At 29.2% G+C, this 14,948-nt stretch overlaps 4 protein-coding genes across 5 annotated transcripts; 1 reads left to right on the top strand and 3 right to left on the bottom strand.

The window, feature by feature from the left end:
* The first annotated feature begins 298 nt into the window (after positions 1–298).
* Positions 299–2,677, top strand: LOC111682312 (telomerase Cajal body protein 1 homolog). 2 transcript variants are annotated; one of them, XM_023444231.2, is made up of 7 exons: positions 302–566; positions 633–682; positions 745–1,349; positions 1,409–1,574; positions 1,665–1,853; positions 1,924–2,350; positions 2,429–2,677. In XM_023444231.2, exons 3-7 carry the CDS (start codon positions 845–847, stop codon positions 2,624–2,626), a joined length of 1,485 nt encoding a protein of 494 aa, XP_023299999.2. In that variant the 5' UTR covers positions 302–566; positions 633–682; positions 745–844; the 3' UTR covers positions 2,627–2,677. The 2 variants fall into 2 exon arrangements, with proteins under 2 accessions (XP_023299998.2, XP_023299999.2); XM_023444230.2 differs by having other exon boundaries at positions 299–566; positions 633–1,349.
* Positions 2,678–2,981: 304 nt separating this feature from the next.
* LOC111682315 (actin-related protein 2/3 complex subunit 4) lies at positions 2,982–3,897 on the bottom strand. The gene is made up of 2 exons (XM_046956372.1): positions 3,802–3,897; positions 2,982–3,744 (listed from the first exon to the last, which is right to left on the bottom strand). The coding sequence occupies exon 2, from the start codon at positions 3,721–3,723 to the stop codon at positions 3,217–3,219; it is 507 nt and encodes a 168-aa protein (XP_046812328.1). The 5' UTR covers positions 3,724–3,744; positions 3,802–3,897; the 3' UTR covers positions 2,982–3,216.
* A 1,169-nt stretch (positions 3,898–5,066) lies between these two features.
* LOC111682307 (tubulin gamma-1 chain-like) lies at positions 5,067–7,117 on the bottom strand. Its single transcript, XM_023444224.2, has 5 exons — positions 7,002–7,117; positions 6,739–6,941; positions 5,797–6,387; positions 5,600–5,734; positions 5,067–5,538 (listed from the first exon to the last, which is right to left on the bottom strand). Exons 1-5 carry the CDS (start codon positions 7,048–7,050, stop codon positions 5,152–5,154), a joined length of 1,365 nt encoding a protein of 454 aa, XP_023299992.1. The 5' UTR covers positions 7,051–7,117; the 3' UTR covers positions 5,067–5,151.
* Positions 7,118–7,561: 444 nt separating this feature from the next.
* Positions 7,562–9,242, bottom strand: LOC124421277 (tubulin gamma-2 chain-like). Its single transcript, XM_046956178.1, has 3 exons — positions 9,136–9,242; positions 8,873–9,075; positions 7,562–7,582 (listed from the first exon to the last, which is right to left on the bottom strand). Exons 1-3 carry the CDS (start codon positions 9,182–9,184, stop codon positions 7,562–7,564), a joined length of 273 nt encoding a protein of 90 aa, XP_046812134.1. The 5' UTR covers positions 9,185–9,242.
* Between the last annotated feature and the right edge of the window lie 5,706 nt (positions 9,243–14,948).

Genomic DNA, 14,948 nt, shown 5'->3' with positions numbered 1-14,948 from the left:
CTTAAGAGAAACGATATTCGAGAAGACAGATAATTGATATGTGGAGAAAAATTTAATAAGTTATCAACAACAAGACCTAAACATTTTATCTTATTAACGAATACAACATTTATATGTAGATAACTTGTTAAACTAATGAAATTCTTTTTCACCTAGTATCACAAAGTGCTAGTATAATGAAACTCTTATGAAGTGTTAATACGGATGGCCACAGCTGGCCAAGTATTAAAATCTATTAACTAGTAAAAAATCAAACAAAATTTTTTATATATAATTTCGAATTTTAATAAAGCGAAAATAAACAAAATAAATAGCACAAGGTCGACTTCATATATCGTATTGTAAAAACACCGACTTTTTTTAACTGTAAAACCCTAACTTCAATCACCTCATATAAATTCGCCTGGCACATCCTACAATTGTCAAACCTGCCTCTCGTTTCATGCATTATTTTAAACATTGTTTTCTATTTCATGTTTCCCGGTTTTTTTTTATCAATATTTATAAAAGAAAAGAATTATTCGAAATGAATATTCAAGATAACAGCTTAAATACCTCACAACAATGTAAGTAAATGAAGAAAATTCTGTTAAATCTTTATTAAAATCTTACAAATTATTTTCTTCCATTAGCTGCCTTTTCCGAATCCATTTTAGAGGAATCCGCCACCCTCAATCACAATGTAAATTTTAGTAAATTAGATTTTAGTCAAATACTAACCGAGGAATCTACATTACAAAACAGTAAAACTATTTCAGAATCTTCACCTAAACTAAGTATAACTTTGGAGCAGGAGGAGCGGGATATATTGCGCAAAAAATGTGTAAATGGCAATAGTTCACATATGGATGTAACACAAACAACAAATGGTACTTTACAATCAACGGCAGATACCTTAAAAGAGGCAACTTTAACAAAGTCTCGCAGAAGTACAAGTAATAAAGAAATCACCATGGAATTAAGTGATGATGAAGATAAAGCTGAAGAAAGTGTTATACCAGTCGATGAAGATGATGACGATGATGATGATGTGGAAGAAATAAGTACTATGGAGTGTTCAGTGATAGGACAAACACAAAAAGATATGTTTTCACATTTACAACCCAATAAAACCGCAGTGGAAAATGGGAAAGTAACAGAGGAACCACATAATGAACAAGAAATGACTGAGACCATTATAGAACAGGATTCTTCACAATTTTTGCCCGATGAAAGTAAATTATTTCATTATCCTTTAATAGAAGTTGGACGTAGACTTTGGCCTTCCACCGCTGAAAAGCAAAATTTTACGAAAGGTTGTTTATGGTCACCGGATGGCACCTGTTTATTGGTGCCCGTGCATTTGGATGGTTAGTTAAGATAAAATTAATGTATTATTAAGCTTATTATCATATTAAGATTCTTTTAGGTATGCATATTGTAGAATTACCTACAGATTTATACACGTTGCAAGAATTGGATGCCGAAAGAAGTCTGAGTGATTTGACGTCAGCGGTCCATGTAAAAGAAGGTGGTACTGTTTATGATTGTTGTTGGTATCCATTTATGAATAGCTCATATCCAGCTACATGTTGGTAAGCTTATATTTTCTAATTTTAAACTTATATTTGTTGACATCATGATTTCATAAAAACAAGAAAATATTGAAATGTTTTTTGTTTTAGTTGGCTTGCTACTAGACAACATGAACCCATTCACATGTGGGATGCATTCTCCGGAGAGTTAAGATGTTCTTATCGTGGTTACGATGAGGTAGATGAAGTCGAATCAGCCATTTCCATAATATTTAGTAATTGTGGTGAAAAGGTTATAGGAGGATATAAGAAAACTATTAAAATCTTTGATACCAATATGTAAGTTTTTAGAATAATATACAAAAAAAAACTTGTTTAAATGTACATATATTTTCTTTAATTCCTAAAGACCAGGTCGCGCTTGCACTACAATTCCTGTGAAAAAAGCTGTTTCCTGTTTTGCCTTAACTACAGATAATGACAATTGTGTTACAGCGGGTACATGGACTGGTTATATCAATCATTATGATTTAAGGGCTCCCAAATTGGGACCTCTATTTACCTTGGGTGGTCATAGTGGTGGCATAACCTGGTTGAAATATTCCCCCACATTTGATCAAAATTGGTATTTATTTAGTGGTGCTCGTAAGGATAGAAAAATCTTGCAATGGGATATGCGTAACTATACAGAACCATTACAAGTATTTGAAAGAAATGTAGAGACTAATCAAAGGATTTATTATGATTTAACACCTATGAAGACATGGTTAGCCAGTGGTGATACCCAGGGTTTATTAAGAATATGGAATTTAGGCGATAAGGAACAACAATATGAGGTTTATTTTTTTTTTTTGTTAAAAGTTTTCTTGGAGAGTTGTTGTCTTTATGTATGTATTTTTTCTTTTTATTTCCAGTTACCTTTACATCAGGATTGTTGCAATGGTGTAAGTATTCATCCTTCTTTGCCTATACTTACCACTACCTCAGGTCAATATCATTTTGTGGATGTTACAAATTCAGAGAGTGGCGATTCCTCGACGGAAACTATTATAGATTATGAAAATTCCTTGTTGTTTTTGTGGTATGGTCCTTCGAAAGGAAGTCAGCATTAAATTATTAAATAAAAAAAATGTTTCACAGTAAAATACTGCCAAGTTAAGAAATTACAGGTTAGTTATTGAAAAGTTATTTCATTCTTTGGTAGTATTAGTCGACACATTCCTAGAAAACCTGCTGGTTAAATTTTCTTAACTTTACGCAAAAAAAAAGAAATGATAAAACGATAACGAAACTAATTTCTAGAAAATCAAATTTTGAACTTTTTTTCTTTTTTCAAAATTCTTCTATTAAAAATGAATGTTGTTGAACATTTTTGGTGTTAAAAGAAAGTTATAGAACAGATAAAAAGAAAATATTGAAATCTTTTGGATATTTTTTGTTTTAAAACATTTTCAGTTTTATGAAAAGTCTATTTATTAACTCTAGTTTATTTCTTTTATAGTTTTTCTTCAATCAACTTTTCCGGGAAGAAAAATTACAAAACTTTTGTTCACTTAAAATCAAAATCAAGAAAAATGCACTGACACAAAAGATACACATTTATAAAAATTAAATTAAAAAAACACCGGAATACTTTTAACTTTGAGCACATCCTTAGGAAGCTCGTAAAACCACAGCAACTACGTCCACTTGCCCCGCCAACTTAAAATCTTTTCAAGAACTCTTCAGCACAAGTACGTGCACGAGCATTGACAGCCAATTTCATTTCACTTATTTCCTTATCGATTTCCTCCATAAAGCTGATGACAAAATCCACCAATTTATGTTTGTACATCTGTTCCGTATGGAAATTGGTAATCAAAAAGCTAATATCATAACCCTCAATGGGTTTACGTCTCAATATGATAAAGGATTCAGCACGACGCATCATGAAACGGGTGAATTTGTGACAAAGAATCTTTTCAATTTCATCCGCCTGTTTAACGGCAATACTAACACGCACCGAATTGATAGAGGGTTCTATGAGGACACGTTCTCTTTCATTGCGAGATATGACCACAGGTGTTAAAATCAATTCCTTGCTAGAGCACACCTCTACCTCTGGCTTATTGTGTCGCTCCACTACTTGCGAGGCAAAGTCTTGTAAACACATTGCTGCGGTTAAGGAATGGCGTACAGCAGTTAGATATGGTTTTAAAGTAGCAGCCATTATGGAAACTTTTCTTGTAAACTGTTAAAAGTAAATATTATTTAATAGTTTTAAAGTTTTTTAACAAAAATGAATCACTTCTAGGTATTTTTATCAGCAGGAAAAATATGTAAAAAACAACACCCGTTAATGACAAATGAGCGTGTGAAATGTCAAAATAAAGTTGACGCTAACACAGAGTTGCATGTTTGAAAGAAAAATACCAGTATTTAGTTAGAGCAAAGTTGCCAGACGGTGGGCTTTGAATGGTAAGTGAAAAATAATGTTTTTTTACTTTTATTACACATTTTATATTTAGTTTTAATACTTAAAAAAATATTTTTTTATACAAAATTCGCATTTAATTGTATTTGTTGCAGAAAAATTTCCTTTTTATAGAACAATATATTTTTATACAAAATTTTAGAAAAATTTCTCTTTTTTATACAAATCTTTCGATAATATTCTTTTTATTAAAATTTTGGATAAAATTTCTATATTATAGAAAATTTTCGATAAATTTTTCTTTTTAAAAAAGTTTTCGATAATTTTTTCTTTTTATAGAAAATATTCGATAAATTTCCTTTTTATAGAAAATTTTTATTAAATTTTCTTTTTATAGAATATTTTCGATAAATTTCCTTTTTATAGAAAATTTTCGATAAATTTTTCTTTTTATAGAAAATTTTCGATAAATTTTCTTTTTTATATATAATTTTTGGAAAGATTGTCCTTTTTATAAAAAATTTTTTTTGTAGAAAATTTTCGATAAATTTTTATTTTTAAATAAAATTTATGATAAATTTTCTTTTTTATAGAAAATTTTCGATAAATTTTCTTTTTTATAGATAAATTTTCTTTTTTATAGAAAATTTTCGATAAATTTTCTTTTTTATAGAAAATTTTCGATAAATTTTCCTTTTTATAGAAAATTTTCGATAAATTTTCCTTTTTATAGAAAATTTTCGATCAATTTTCCTTTTTATAGAAAATTTTCGATAAATTTTTCTTTTTTATAGAAAATTTTCGATAAATTTTCTTTTTTATAGAAAATTTTCGATAAATTTTCATTTTAGAGAAAATTTTCGATAGGTTTTCATTTTTATAGAAAATTTTCGATAAATTTTCTTTTCTATAGAAAATTTTCGATAAATTTTCTTTTTTATAGAAAATTTTAGATAAATTTTCTTTTTTATAGAAAATTTTAGATAAATTTCCCTTTTTTTTTGGATAAATTTCCCTTTTTTTATTTGATAAATTTTCTTTTTTTATAAATTTTCTTTTTTTATAAATTCCTTTTTTTATACTTTTGATAAATTTTTTGGAACATTTTCGATAAATTTTATTTTTTATAGAAATTTTCGATAGTTTTTCTTTTATTTACAAAATTTACGATGAATTTACATTTTGTATAAAAAATATTAATTAGAAAAATCCCCGTTATTCACTTTACTCCCCCCGATTCTTTGGCACCCATTGCAAATAATTCCTCTGCGTGGCCGCTTCATATTCTTGAGCCAAACAATCGATAACATCTCGTGAATTATCTAATTCAGATAAATCATCTTTAAACATATCTTCACGACGAAACTGATCCAAAAACGCACCTCTCTTACGTAACTTATCATATTGAGCCAGAGAACGATTGAATAGGGAGCTAATACCAGTATGATTGGCCATCATTAGGCCTGAAACTTTATGATTACTTTGTATATATGGAGAACTTCTGGACAAGGCTACTTGTATACTGGCCGGACCCCAGGGTATGAATTGAGCTAATTTGCGTTCACGTATACGTTGTAGGGATTTGTGGACTTGAGTGGGATCTACTTCACCCTGAAAATTTTATAAATTTACCTTAATTCGTGTTCATACACTGAAGATTATTGAAGTTTACCTGTATAATATTTAATATGGAAATATAACAATGAATATTTGCTTTATCCGGACCCGATGAAACCATCATATTTTTGGGTTGCAATAAACGTCTCATAACATCTAGTACCGTAGTTTTGCGTATATTCAAATTGGGCTAGATTATACAAAGAATTCCCTTAACGATATTTTCTTTTTAAAAAATAGGTCCATACTTACATCACTATCTGTAGTAAGAGGAGTATAACCGGTCATTAGAAAATGTAATTGGGGTGTAGGTATTAAAGGTGCCGTCAATCCTATCAAATTATTATTCATATATGAAGGATAACGCAGGGTTGTAGTACTAACCGACATTATGGTCGATACCAATGTATTAATTTGGGTAAAAGTAGGATTTTCTATATGCAAACGCTCCGAAGCAATACGATTCAAAGCGGTATTATCTAAGACCACAACACAATCTGCACAATTGGTTAATCTCTTCAATGTTAAAATAGAATTATAGGGTTGTACTACCACATCACTTATTTCATCTTGATTGGGAAATACGCTGTAGGTTTGTAAAAGTTTTTTGGGAAAACGATCGGAGAGACGTTCCAACATATATGAACCCATACCGGATCCAGTGCCACCAGCTATGGAGTGACAAAGTACAAAACCTTCTAAAGAATCACTACCGTCGGCTTCTCGATCGATAATATCGAAAACTTCCTCTTGTAGTTTTTCGCCTTGACTGAAACCGGAGGCCCAATTGTTGCCAGCTCCACCACCATGTTTGGAGAGATAAACGTTTTCGGGGTTATAGAGCTGGAAGTAAAAATAAAACAAAACTAGAACATAGAAAGAACAGAACTAGGAAAGAATTAGGAAAAAAACTAGAACAGAACAAAAACAAAAATAGAAGAAAACTAGAACAGAACTAGAACAGAACTAGAACAGAACTAGAACAGAACTAGAACAGAACTAGAACAGAACTAGAACAGAACTAGAACAGAACTAGAACAGAACTAGAACAGAACTAGAACAGAACTAGAACAGAACTAGAGCAGAACTAGAACAGAACTAGAACAGAACTAGAACAGAACTAGAACAGAACAGAACTAGATTAAATCTAGAATAGAATAGAATTACTGCCTAATTCCTAACGTTTTAATTTACCTTGGCATGGGTCGAAGTCATTATCGTGTGTATGACACGTGGTTCCAAATCCAAAAGCACAGCTCTTGGTATATAATGATTATCATCGGCTTGATAGAAAAACACATCCTTGCGATCTAAACCATCAGTGGTGAAATCTTCCAAAAGACCTGTAGGCGAAATTCCATGCTCCTGACACAAACGTTTCCAAAATTCGAAACCAACTTTTAAAAATGAAAAGTTTAATAAAAACTTATTGAATATTTATAAATTTAAAAATATACTTTGATTTCCGCACTGTCCAAGTTGTAGGGTAATAATTTCACTGGGCATTTTATTTTTAAATTTATATTTTGTAATTAATAATTTGTTTAAATAAATTAAGAACAAATAAATAGTAACAAATAAAATAAATAGTGAAGTAATAGCGATTACCGTTAGAAAAATATTGTTATTGTTGTTAAGCTGATCAAATAGAATGTAAACAAGTTAATCACAAAATAGTGATCAGAAAATGCAGGGGTGAGTTTTTCAACATAAAGTTTGACATTTATATATTCGAGAGAGTAAAATGTTAGTGTCAAATTTCTTTCTCGGAATTGGTGCTTGAGATGATCTTGTAAATATTGTAAATAACAGGGTTGGGAATAAAAATCTTTAAAATAGCATTGAAATTATAAACATTGACAAGTTTTTTTTTTTTTTTTTAAATCCCATTGTGCTTTAAAGAAAGTAGCATTTAAATATTCATTTATTAAAATAAACCTACTAAATCATATTTAAATTTCTTATTTGGATATTTTAATTTTAATTATTTGTATTTTTTATTTACATTTCTCTTCCCTCACAATTTGCTACAACCCACCTAAAAAAATACAACATGTTTAACAAATATTTACAATAATTTAAATAATAAAATAAATAAATCTTAATCAAACAGTTATGGCAAAAAACCATATTTGTAAAATAACGTACATCTTTTCTAATACAAATAAATTCAACAAAAATCCAAATTTGCTAAAATCGAGAAAAAAATATTATTTATTAAAACAAAAAAACATTGCCATAAATAATGAGATCAATTGTTGGCAAATTGTCATATATTGTAGTCGATACCACAGATATTAACATTTAAATAAATTGTCATTTAATATAATTTATGAATTTTTGTAAAGATAGAAAATAAATAAAAAAATAAGCAAACATTGTATGTAGTTAGAATTTATAATGGAGCACTCCTTTTTTGTGTGCTTAGGAGTAGAAAAACATTAAAAAGTAACGTATTTTTCTTGAAAACCAAGTACCCTACGGGTGGTAGGCTATTGAAATGTGAAGATAAAATCAAGGTTTAGTTTTAAATCAGTTCTATTTCAGTTCTAGTTCTGTTCTAGTTCAATTCTAGTTCAGTTCTAGTTCAGTTCCAGTTCAGTTCTAGTTCAGTTCTAGTTCAGTTCTAGTTCAGTTCTAGTTCAGTTCTAGTTTAGTTCTAGTTCAGTTCTAGTTCAACTAGAACAGAACTAGAACAGAACTAGAACAGAACTAGAACAGAACTAGAACAGAACTAGAACAGAACTAGAACAGAACTAGAACAGAACTAGAACAGAACTAGAACAGAACTAGAACAGAACTAGAACAGAACTAGAACAGAACTAGAACAGAACTAGAACAGAACTAGAACAGAACTAGAACAGAACTAGAACAGAACTAGAACAGAACTAGAACAGAACTAGAACAGAACTAGAACAGAACTAGAACACAACTAGAACAGAACTAGAACAGAACTAGAGCAGAACTAGAACAGAACTAGAGCAGAACTAGAACAGAACTAGAACAGAACTAGAACAGAACTAGAACAGAACTAGAACAGAACTAGAACAGAACTAGAACAGAACTAGAACAGAACTAGAACAGAACTAGAACAGAACTAGAACAGAACTAGAACAGAACTAGAACAGAACTAGAACAGAACTAGAACAGAACTAGAACAGAACTAGAACAGAACTAGAACAGAACTAGAACAGAACTAGAACAGAACTAGAGCAGAACTAGAACAGAACTAGAACAGAACTAGAACAGAACTAGAACAGAACAGAACTAGATTAAATCTAGAATAGAATAGAATTACTACTGCCTAATTCCTAACGTTTTAATTTACCTTGGCATGGGTCGAAGTCATTATCGTGTGTATGACACGTGGTTCCAAATCCAAAAGCACAGCTCTTGGTATATAATGATTATCATCGGCTTGATAGAAAAACACATCCTTGCGATCTAAACCATCAGTGGTGAAATCTTCCAAAAGACCTGTAGGCGAAATTCCATGCTCCTGACACAAACGTTTCCAAAATTCGAAACCAACTTTTAAAAATGAAAAGTTTAATAAAAACTTATTGAATATTTATAAATTTAAAAATATACTTTGATTTCCGCACTGTCCAAGTTGTAGGGTAATAATTTCACTGGGCATTTTATTTTTAAATTTATATTTTGTAATTAATAATTTGTTTAAATAAATTAAGAACAAATAAATAGTAACAAATAAAATAAATAGTGAAGTAATAGCGATTACCGTTAAAAAATATTGTTATTGTTGTTAAGCTGATCAAATAGAATGTAAACAAGTTAATCACAAAATAGTGATCAGAAAATGCAGGGGTGAGTTTTTCAACATAAAGTTTGACATTTATATATTCGAGAGAGTAAAATGTTAGTGTCAAATTTCTTTCTCGGAATTGGTGCTTGAGATGATCTTGTAAATATTGTAAATAACAGGGTTGGGAATAAAAATCTTTAAAATAGCATTGAAATTATAAACATTGACAAGTTTTTTTTTTTTTTTTAAATCCCATTGTGCTTTAAAGAAAGTAGCATTTAAATATTCATTTATTAAAATAAACCTACTAAATCATATTTAAATTTCTTATTTGGATATTTTAATTTTAATTATTTGTATTTTTTATTTACATTTCTCTTCCCTCACAATTTGCTACAACCCACCTAAAAAAATACAACATGTTTAACAAATATTTACAATAATTTAAATAATAAAATAAATAAATCTTAATCAAACAGTTATGGCAAAAAACCATATTTGTAAAATAACGTACATCTTTTCTAATACAAATAAATTCAACAAAAATCCAAATTTGCTAAAATCGAGAAAAAAATATTATTTATTAAAACAAAAAAACATTGCCATAAATAATGAGATCAATTGTTGGCAAATTGTCATATATTGTAGTCGATACCACAGATATTAACATTTAAATAAATTGTCATTTAATATAATTTATGAATTTTTGTAAAGATAGAAAATAAATAAAAAAATAAGCAAACATTGTATGTAGTTAGAATTTATAATGGAGCACTCCTTTTTTGTGTGCTTAGGAGTAGAAAAACATTAAAAAGTAACGTATTTTTCTTGAAAACCAAGTACCCTACGGGTGGTAGGCTATTGAAATGTGAAGATAAAATCAAGGTTTAGTTTTAAATCAGTTCTATTTCAGTTCTAGTTCTGTTCTAGTTCAATTCTAGTTCAGTTCTAGTTCAGTTCCAGTTCAGTTCTAGTTCAGTTCTAGTTCAGTTCTAGTTCAGTTCTAGTTCAGTTCTAGTTTAGTTCTAGTTCAGTTCTAGTTCAGTTCTAGTTCAGTTCTAGTTCAGTTCTAGTTCATTTCTAGTTCAGTTCTATTTCAGTTCTAGTTCAGTTCTAGTTCAGTTCTAATTCAGTTCTAGTTCAGTTCTAGTTCAGTTATAGTTCAGTTATAGTTCAGTTCTAGTTCAGTTCTAGTTCAGTTCTAGTTCAGTTCTAGTTCAGTTCTAGTTCAGTTCTAGTTCAGTTCTAGTTCAGTTCTAGTTCAGTTCTAGTTCAGTTATAGTTCAGTTATAGTTCAGTTATAGTTGAGTTATAGTTCAGTTCTAGTTCAGTTATAGTTCAGTTCTAGTTCAGTTCTAGTTCAGTTCTAGTTCATTTCTAGTTCTGTTCTATTTCAGTTCTAGTTCAGTTCTAGTTCAGTTCTAGTTCAGTTCTAGTTTAGTTCTAGTTCAGTTCTAGTTCAGTTCTAGTTCAGTTCTAGTTCAGTTCTAGTTCATTTCTAGTTCAGTTCTATTTCAGTTCTAGTTCAGTTCTAGTTCAGTTCTAATTCAGTTCTAGTTCAGTTCTAGTTCAGTTATAGTTCAGTTATAGTTCAGTTCTAGTTCAGTTCTAGTTCAGTTCTAGTTCAGTTCTAGTTCAGTTCTAGTTCAGTTCTAGTTCAGTTCTAGTTCAGTTCTAGTTCAGTTCTAGTTCAGTTCTAGTTCAGTTATAGTTCAGTTATAGTTCAGTTATAGTTGAGTTATAGTTCAGTTCTAGTTCAGTTATAGTTCAGTTCTAGTTCAGTTCTAGTTCAGTTCTAGTTCATTTCTAGTTCTGTTCTATTTCAGTTCTAGTTCAGTTCTAGTTCATTTCTAGTTCAGTTCTAGTTCAGTTCTAGTTCAGTTCTAGTTCTAGTTCAGTTCTAGTTCAGTTCTAGTTCAGTTCTAGTTCAGTTCTAGTTCAGTTCTAGTTCAGTTCTAGTTCAGTTCTAGTTCAGTTCTAGTTCAGTTCTAGTTCAGTTATAGTTCAGTTATAGTTCAGTTATAGTTGAGTTATAGTTCAGTTATAGTTCAGTTATAGTTCTGTTCTAGTTCATTTCTAGTTCAGTTTTAGTTCAGTTCTAGTTCAGTTCTAGTTCAGTTCGAGTTCAGTTCTAGTTCAGTTCTAATTCAGTTCTTGTTCAGTTCTAGTTCAGTTCTAGTTCTAGTTCTAGTTCTAGTTCTAGTTCTAGTTCTAGTTCAGTTCTAGTTCAGTTCTAGTTCAGTTCTAGTTCAGTTCTAGTTCAGTTATAGTTCAGTTATAGTTGAGTTATAGTTCAGTTATAGTTCAGTTATAGTTCTGTTGTAGTTCATTTCTAGTTCAGTTTTAGTTCAGTTCTAGTTCAGTTCTAGTTCAGTTTTAGTTCAGTTCTAGTTCAGTTCTAGTTCAGTTCTAGTTCTAGTTCAGTTCTAGTTCAGTTCTAGTTCAGTTCTAGTTCAGTTCTAGTTCAGTTATAGTTCAGTTATAGTTCAGTTATAGTTCAGTTATAGTTCTGTTGTAGTTCATTTCTAGTTCAGTTTTAGTTCAGTTCTAGTTCAGTTCTAATTCAGTTCTTGTTCAGTTCTAGTTCAGTTCTAGTTCAGTTCTAGTTCAGTTCTAGTTCAGTTCTAGTTCAGTTCTAGTTCAGTTCTAGTTCAGTTCTAGTTCAGTTCTAGTTCAGTTCTAGTTCAGTTCTAGTTCAGTTCTAGTTCAGTTCTAGTTCAGTTCTAGTTCAGTTCTAGTTCAGTTCTAGTTCAGTTCTAGTTCAGTTCTAGTTCAGTTCTAGTTCAGTTCTAGTTCAGTTCTAGTTCAGTTCTAGTTCAGTTCTAGTTCAGTTCTAGTTCAGTTCTTGTACTAGTTCAGTTCTAGTTAAATTCTAGTTCAGTTCTAGTTCAGTTCTAGTTCAGTTCTAGTTCTGTTCTATTTCAATTCTATTTCAGTTCTAGTTCAGTTCTAGTTCAGTTCTAGTTCAGTTCTAGTAAAGTTCTAGTTAAATTCTAGTTCAGTTCTAGTTCAGTTGTAGTTCAGTTGTAGTTCAGTTGTAGTTCAGTGCTAGTTCTGTTCTAGTTCAGTTCTAGTTCAGTTGTAGTTCAGTTCTAGTTCAATTCTAGTTCAGTTCTAGTTCAGTTGTAGTTCAGTTCTAGTTCAATTCTAGTTCAGTTCTAGTTCAATTCTATTCCAGTTCTATTTCAGTTCTAGTTTAGTTCTAGTTCAGTTAAAAACACATTAAGAAAATCTATAAATTAATCACTCCAACTTTCTTAGTCACATGTTTTGCCTAATAGAAAACTTTACCGCTCCTTTATTCTGTTGTTTACAGTTTCTAAAGTCAGTTTGACTTGCGCAGTAAATCATTTTCTTAAAATCAAATCTATAACAAAAAACTTTAACAATATTGTGATGAAATATTTTCACAATCTTTTTTCTTCACACAAAGTGATAAAAGTTTGTATTAAAAAGAAGTCATGTTTCTGGTTTCTAAAGACAAGAGGAATAATAAGTAGAAAAAAACCGCATTTAACCGTTGTAGTTTGTACATTCAAACTTGGTTCAATAGTTTTTTTTTTTTCATTACCATTTTTGGTGTCAAAGATAAACGTGATACTATTGTAAGTTTGTTTTTTGTTATTAAAGTTGGTTACAGAATAAGAAAAAAAAAAAAACTGAAAACCAAAAATGGTATATAAGATGTACCTTTAACAAAAAAAAAAAAAAAAAACAAAAACAGCAACAACAATAGCAATATTAAGCAATTAAAACCATGAGTTTCATCTCAGGCTTTATGACAAAATAACACTGAAAACACAGAAACATAATAGAGTTACTACAAAGTGATGTTGCTAATCGCCAAATCTGCACTTCATTTGAAAACAATTACAATTGTGTCATTGTGACACTTATGTTGTCATCATTGTCATCATCATCATCTGTAAAAGAGACATACAGACAAACACTTTAACGGATCATAAAAATTACTAACCGCACCTTAAACAGCCGAGAAGTTTAAATTTCAATAGAAACTACGGGGGATTGTAATGGGGAGTTTTCATAAAAATTAGAAGCTTTAGAGTTTAAGACACTCTACAAAAAGAGTATAAATGTTAACCGTTAATAAACGGCTTTAAATTTTGATTTGAACTGGAATTTTTTTTAAGATTTTCTTAAATTAATTTGATTACTTCATAGTAATTTTTTGAATTTTTAAATATTTTTAATAGATTAAAGAAATCATCATAATTCGTTTCTTCAATTATTTGTATGACATCATTTTAAGTACAAAATTTAATAATTTCTTTATTATTTAATTTTTTAAGCCTATTATGAAATCAAGAAACCATTCGCTTAAGCAGCGGTTAAGGAACTTAGATTTCAAAAGAAACTTATTTTTAACCAACTTATAGGTGAATAAACTCATTTGCCAAAAAAGTTAATTTCTAAAGTAATTGCGATTTTTTGCGCTTTTTTTTCTTTTTCTTAAAATACAAAAATAATTTTACAACTTTTTAGACAAAACAAATGACTTTAGCATTAGAAATACAATTGTTTAATAAAAACAATTTATGTTTATTTTATGAGAAAATAAAAAAAAGAACAAAGGAAATTGTATTTAAAATGAATGAAATTTTGCTCACACACTCAAAATTAGAGCAAAATATTTGAATTTAATAAAACAATTCTAGGAAATTATATAACTCGATTAAAAACAATTCTAAGAGAATTTTAATTCCAACAAACAATTCAAGAACTATAAAATTTTATTTATGTTTGCAAACAATTCTTCAATAACAGCTGATCTTTTACCCAAAATTTCAAATCTTAATATTTTCCCTATAATTATATGTCATATTTTTATTTATTTAACACATAAAATATATGCACATATCTCTAAAATTTATGTTTTATCTGAAATTATAAATCTAAATATTTTCATATGTATTTCTGACAACCATTGTTTTTTTTTTTTACTTTAGACTACGTAATGGAAATAATTAAAATATTCGGTAACTTTTTTTGATGAATTATCAAGATTTATTTTGTTTTTTTTTTTTTGCTGTGATTCTTTATGTGAAATTATTAATAAAGATATTGTGGGGTTTTGATTTATAAGAATAGATTAACATTAATAAATGCATAATCATAACATACGTGATGTTAAGAAATTATTAATTTTTTCATAATTTAAAAATTCTTTTAAAAAGAACTAATAAATAAGTAATGGCGTTATCAGGAGAGTCATATTATGAATATTAAATTTGAAAAAAGTATAAAAATTAACTCATAAAAGTTTAAACAAAAAAAATATTCTTATTTTTCTATGCTTAAAAAATATTATAGGACAGAACTAGAACTCAACTGGAACAGAACTAGAACAGAAATACATCAGAACTAGAACTAAAACAGAACTAGAACAGAACCAAAACTAAAACAGAACTAAAACAGAACTAGAACAGAACTAGAACAGAACTAGAACATAATTAGAACAGAACTAGAACAGAACTAGAACAGAACCTAAACAGAACTAAAACAGAACTAATACTGAACTAGAACAGAACTAGAACAGAACTAGAACAGAACTAGAACAGAACTAGAACAGAACTAGAACAGAACTAGAACAGAACTAGAACAGAACTAGAACAGAACT

The sequence above is a fragment of the Lucilia cuprina genome, chromosome 2 (genome assembly GCF_022045245.1).
Source record: "Lucilia cuprina isolate Lc7/37 chromosome 2, ASM2204524v1, whole genome shotgun sequence".
NCBI lineage: Eukaryota > Metazoa > Arthropoda > Insecta > Diptera > Calliphoridae > Lucilia > Lucilia cuprina.
The sequence above is the reverse complement of the archived record's forward strand: the minus strand, read 5'-3'. Positions and strand labels throughout refer to the sequence as shown.

What these genes read in the sequence shown, in the direction of transcription:
- LOC111682307 (XM_023444224.2), bottom strand. Translation starts at nt 7,050, where the DNA reads ATGCCCAGTGAAATTATTACCCTACAACTTGGACAGTGCGGAAATCAA. An exon ending in CTCTTACTACAGATAGTGAT is followed by an intron (nt 5,735 to 5,796) that starts GTAAGTATGGAC and finishes TGTATAATCTAG; the next exon opens with CCCAATTTGAATATACGCAA. An exon ending in CCATATTAAATATTATACAG is followed by an intron (nt 5,539 to 5,599) that starts GTAAACTTCAAT and finishes TAAAATTTTCAG; the next exon opens with GGTGAAGTAGATCCCACTCA.
- LOC111682312 (XM_023444230.2), top strand. Translation starts at nt 443, where the DNA reads ATGCATTATTTTAAACATTGTTTTCTATTTCATGTTTCCCGGTTTTTT. An exon ending in CTTAAATACCTCACAACAAT is followed by an intron (nt 567 to 632) that starts GTAAGTAAATGA and finishes TTCTTCCATTAG; the next exon opens with CTGCCTTTTCCGAATCCATT. An exon ending in GGTGCCCGTGCATTTGGATG is followed by an intron (nt 1,350 to 1,408) that starts GTTAGTTAAGAT and finishes AGATTCTTTTAG; the next exon opens with GTATGCATATTGTAGAATTA.
- LOC111682315 (XM_046956372.1), bottom strand. Translation starts at nt 3,723, where the DNA reads ATGGCTGCTACTTTAAAACCATATCTAACTGCTGTACGCCATTCCTTA.
- LOC124421277 (XM_046956178.1), bottom strand. Translation starts at nt 9,184, where the DNA reads ATGCCCAGTGAAATTATTACCCTACAACTTGGACAGTGCGGAAATCAA. An exon ending in TGGACAGTGCGGAAATCAAA is followed by an intron (nt 9,076 to 9,135) that starts GTATATTTTTAA and finishes CATTTTTAAAAG; the next exon opens with TTGGTTTCGAATTTTGGAAA. An exon ending in TGACTTCGACCCATGCCAAG is followed by an intron (nt 7,583 to 8,872) that starts GTAAATTAAAAC and finishes GTATTTTTTTAG; the next exon opens with GTGGGTTGTAGCAAATTGTG.